This window comes from Microtus ochrogaster, chromosome 1, assembly GCF_000317375.1.
Source record: "Microtus ochrogaster isolate Prairie Vole_2 chromosome 1, MicOch1.0, whole genome shotgun sequence".
In the NCBI taxonomy this organism is placed as follows: Eukaryota; Metazoa; Chordata; class Mammalia; order Rodentia; family Cricetidae; genus Microtus; species Microtus ochrogaster.
This window is the reverse complement of record NC_022009.1, coordinates 16,982,428-16,986,615: the sequence shown is the minus strand read 5'-3', so window position 1 is coordinate 16,986,615 and position 4,188 is coordinate 16,982,428. Positions and strand designations below refer to the sequence as shown.

At 43.1% G+C, this 4,188-nt stretch overlaps 1 protein-coding gene across 1 annotated transcript in view; it reads left to right on the top strand.

The window, feature by feature from the left end:
- Positions 1 to 4,188, top strand: part of Rdh11 (retinol dehydrogenase 11) — a 15,481-nt gene that overhangs the window by 8,258 nt on the left and 3,035 nt on the right. The window contains exons 5-6 of the mRNA XM_005343261.3: positions 129 to 338; positions 2,071 to 2,260. Coding sequence (XP_005343318.1) covers positions 129 to 338; positions 2,071 to 2,260 — 400 coding nt within the window. The remainder of the gene's footprint in view (positions 1 to 128; positions 339 to 2,070; positions 2,261 to 4,188) is intronic.

The window sequence follows — 4,188 nt, the reverse complement described above, 5'->3', positions numbered from 1 at the left end:
TGCCTCCCATGGCTGAGCTCTCACCTGTCCCGGCTGCTAATGCCTCCCATGGCTGAGCTCTCCTTGCCACTGTGCTTCTCACCTGACGTGGGTGCTGAACAACTGATAGCCCCGCTTTCTCTCAACAGGTCACTTCCTCTTGACTCATTTGCTGCTAGGGAAACTGAAGGAGTCAGCCCCATCAAGGGTTGTCAATGTGTCCTCCCTGGCACATCATCTGGGAAGGATCCACTTCCATAACCTGCAGGGTGAGAAGTTCTACAGTGCAGGTCTAGCGTATTGCCACAGCAAACTGGCCAACATTCTCTTCACTCAGGAACTGGCCAGGAGACTGAAAGGTGAGTCTGGGAGGGAGCAGTCTGGGAGGCAGGCGCCAGTGGGAAGTAGTGAAAAGCCACAGGATGGGAGCTGTTTCCCAGGGTCCATCACCTGCACAGGAGCAACTTCCACAAGTCTAACTGGGTATGGTTTTATAAGTAGCCCACATTGACTATCGGGGGTGGCTGACTGAGGACAGGGAAATCCTGACTTTGATTCTGAAGACTTGGTCCCACTGCTTAATACTGTATGACCTGCAGCAAGTTACTGAGATTTCCAAGATTTAGTTCCTCCCAGGTACAGTGAGGACTGCCTCATGGGTTGCTGCCACAATCCATTCAGTCCTCATGATAAGTGAAATGTAACTTAATAACAGACATTAGTATAAAACATGTACTAGGAGTGGTGGATGGGAGAGGAGGCATCTCTCTAACAGCCAGAGGTCACACAAGGGGCTGGAGAGATGACTTAGCAGTTCAGAACCCTTGTTGCTCTTGTAAAGGACCCAGGATCAGTTCTCAGCAGCCACATGGTGGCCTAACCATCCACAATTCTAGTTCCAGGACATCTGATACTTTCTTCTGACCTCCTTGGGTACCAGATACACATGTGGTGTGCATACATGCAGTCAAAACACTCATAGCAATAAAATAATTTTTAAAAATAAAAGAGAAAATATACAATATATACAAATTTACCCCATTCAAATTCAGAAGAGCAGTTTGGGGTGCAGATTTCTAAATAAATGCAAGCACACATCAGTTAAAAGCACTTGCTGCTCTTCCAGAGGATCCAAGTTCAGTCCCTGCCAGTAACTTCAGCTCCAGGGGATCTTCTCACCTCTTCATACACCCACACACATGGCATAAACACACAGAGACATACATATACACAAAATAAAATAGAAATAAATCTCCTTTTAAAATGTGAGCATCAGCCGGGCAATGGTGGTGCATGCCTTTAAATCCCATCACTCAGGAGGCAGGCCAATCTCTTGAATTTGAGGCTAGCCTGGTCTACAGAATGAGTTCTAGGATATCCAGAGCTACACAAATAAACCCTGTCTCAAAAAAAAAAAAAAGAATATGAGCATCATAAATTTGTAAGAGAGTCATGGGATTTGTTTAGTGAGTCATGGGATTCTGAGGTTTGGTGTTTGGGTAGAAAGTGACAACTGAGGACATCCAGAACCAAGTCAAAACACCTGAAGATTTAAGAACATTGGGAGAGGCATGGGTCATGGAAGCCCAAGAGGAGGGATGAGATGAGGATGGCCAAGTGTGAAGAGCTGCTTTGATGTTGAGTCTCGGCTCTGCTGTCCTAGAGCAGAGAAAAACCTCTCTGGACCTGGTTCCTAAATCTGTACAACAGGCATAAATCAAGGGAGTAATGTGTGTGATGTCACCAGAGGTCATAGTGTGTGTGTATGTGTGTGTGTGTGTGTGTGTGTGTGTGTGTGTGATGTCACCAGAGGGAGCAGCATGTATGTGATGTCGCCAGAGGGAGCAGCGTGTGTGTGTGTGTGTGTGTGAGATGTCTTCAGAGGGAGCAGTGTGTGTGTGATGTCGCCAGAGGGAGCAGCGAGTGTGTGTGTGTGTGTGTGTGTGTGTGTGTGTGTGTGTGTGTGTGTGATGTCACCAGAAGTGTGGATTTTGTCTATGGGGTCATATGTGTCTTTGCATGCCTTGCTCTTTGCTAGTTGGTAAAATCAGGTCTTATCTTCCTTCTTTGCATGGCACCTGCCTACACCAGGCTCTGGAGTAACAACATATTCTGTCCACCCTGGAACAGTCAATTCTGAATTGGTTCGGTACTCGTCATTTATGAGATGGATGTGGCAGCTTTTCTTCCTTTTCATCAAGACCCCTCAACAGGGAGCCCAGACGAGCCTGTACTGTGCCTTAACAGAAGGTCTTGAGAGCCTAAGTGGCAGTCACTTCAGGTATGTACCTGTCTTTGAAAATGAGTTGTTATTGCTTAAGGGAAAAACTTGGGTTTGTCTGCTATAGTATATGCTTTTGTATAAAGTGTATTTCCCAGAGTTGGAGACATGGCTGTGCTAGCACAGGCTGCAATTCCAGAGGATCTGGATTCTGTTCTCAGCACCCAACTGTCCATAACTTTAGTTCCAGAGAATCTGATGCCCTCTTCTGGCCACCAGGGGTACTAGGCATGGACATGGTGCACAGACATACAGGCAGATAAACACTCATACATATAAATAAAAATAATAATAATATTTTTTAAATTTAAGTACATTTCTTAAAATAGCTTTTGCCCTTTGAGGCTAAGAGTTTTCTTTTAATAGGAGAATTGACATATTCAAAATTTTGTAGTACCTGCTAGGTTTGATCTTATTTTTATATCATCTTTTATAGTAATAATTATGTTCTCTCTCTCTCTCTCTCTCTCTCTCTCTCTCTCTCTCTCATCAATCCTGTTTTCTTCCCTTTTTGGATCTTAACTTCTGTTTTGTTTTTAATCTGTATTTCTCTATTATCTTCAAGATTGAAATAGTATCAATAGATTCCCTTCTACTTTGTTTTATTATTTTCTCAGTATTGGGGATGGAACCCAGAGCCTCTTGCAATGTTAAGGCAAGTGCTCTATTATTGCTATATTCCCTGCCCTGTTATTTGCTTTTTGAGTGTATTGTATACATGTTAGTGTTTGTGATGGTGCATGTGTGTCTGTACATGTAGAAACCAGAGGACAACTTCTGGTGCCATCCACCTTTTGAAGGACACAGAACAACAAGATTTCCCTTTAACTTGAGACATGCCAAGGCACACTAACCCAGTGAAACCCAGGAACACATCTGTCTCAGAAGTGAGACAAGTGTTGTTCATGACTTTGGAGAAAACAGAATTATCATACACTGCCAGTGGGAATGCAAAATGCTACAGCTACTTTGGAGAGGCCTGGTAGTTCCTCTGCAGTTAAACACAACGTTGACCCATGGCTCTGAAATTCCACTACAAACGATAACAAATGTCCATATGAAAATTTCTACATGGGTCAAGTATGGTGGTGTATGTCTTTAATCCAAGTATTCAGGAGGCAGAAGCAGGAGGATAAGTTCAAGGCCCACCTGGGTTACTTAGCAAGTTTAAAGCCAGCCAAAATACAGAGTGAAAACCTGTCTCAAAAACAAACACAAAACCAAAAAAACAGAGCTGGGACATTGTAGCTCACACCTATAATCCCAGCACTTGTAAAGCTGAGAGAGGGTGACTGCCACAAGTGCCAGCTAGCCCTGTCTCAAAACTAAAATGAAAGCAAGAAAATAATAATACAAATTATATGAATGTTTATAGTATTTAGCCAGAAAGCAGAACAGTGTATTCATTTTATGCATGGTATATGGTGCTATGTTTATATAATGACATAGTCTTTGTAGTTAAAAAGTAGTTAAATAATAACATGTTTTGGCATGGATGAAACTTGAAAATATTATGGTAAGTGGAAGAAGATACAAAAGATTCTAGTTATATGATTCCATTTATACAGAACATCCAGTACAGGCAAATCCTTAGAGATAGAAAGGCAGAAGGAATAGCCACTAAAATAGCCAAGTCCTCTATTAGAACAGACTGCTATGCTCATTTCTAGATACTGATCTGCGTGACCACTGTTAGGTCAAATGAAGTAAAATTAATATCCACAGCATGAGAAAAATTCTTTAAGAGTCAGTCCAATAACCAGATGTGCACACCTGTAACGGGGTCTGGTGCACTCTTCTGGCCAGCAGGCATACAGACAGACAGGCGCACGCCTTCAATCCCAGCACTTGGGAGGCAGAGGCAGGCGGATCTCTGTGAGTTCGAGACCAGCCTGGTCTACAGAGCTAGTTCCAGGACAGGCTCCAAA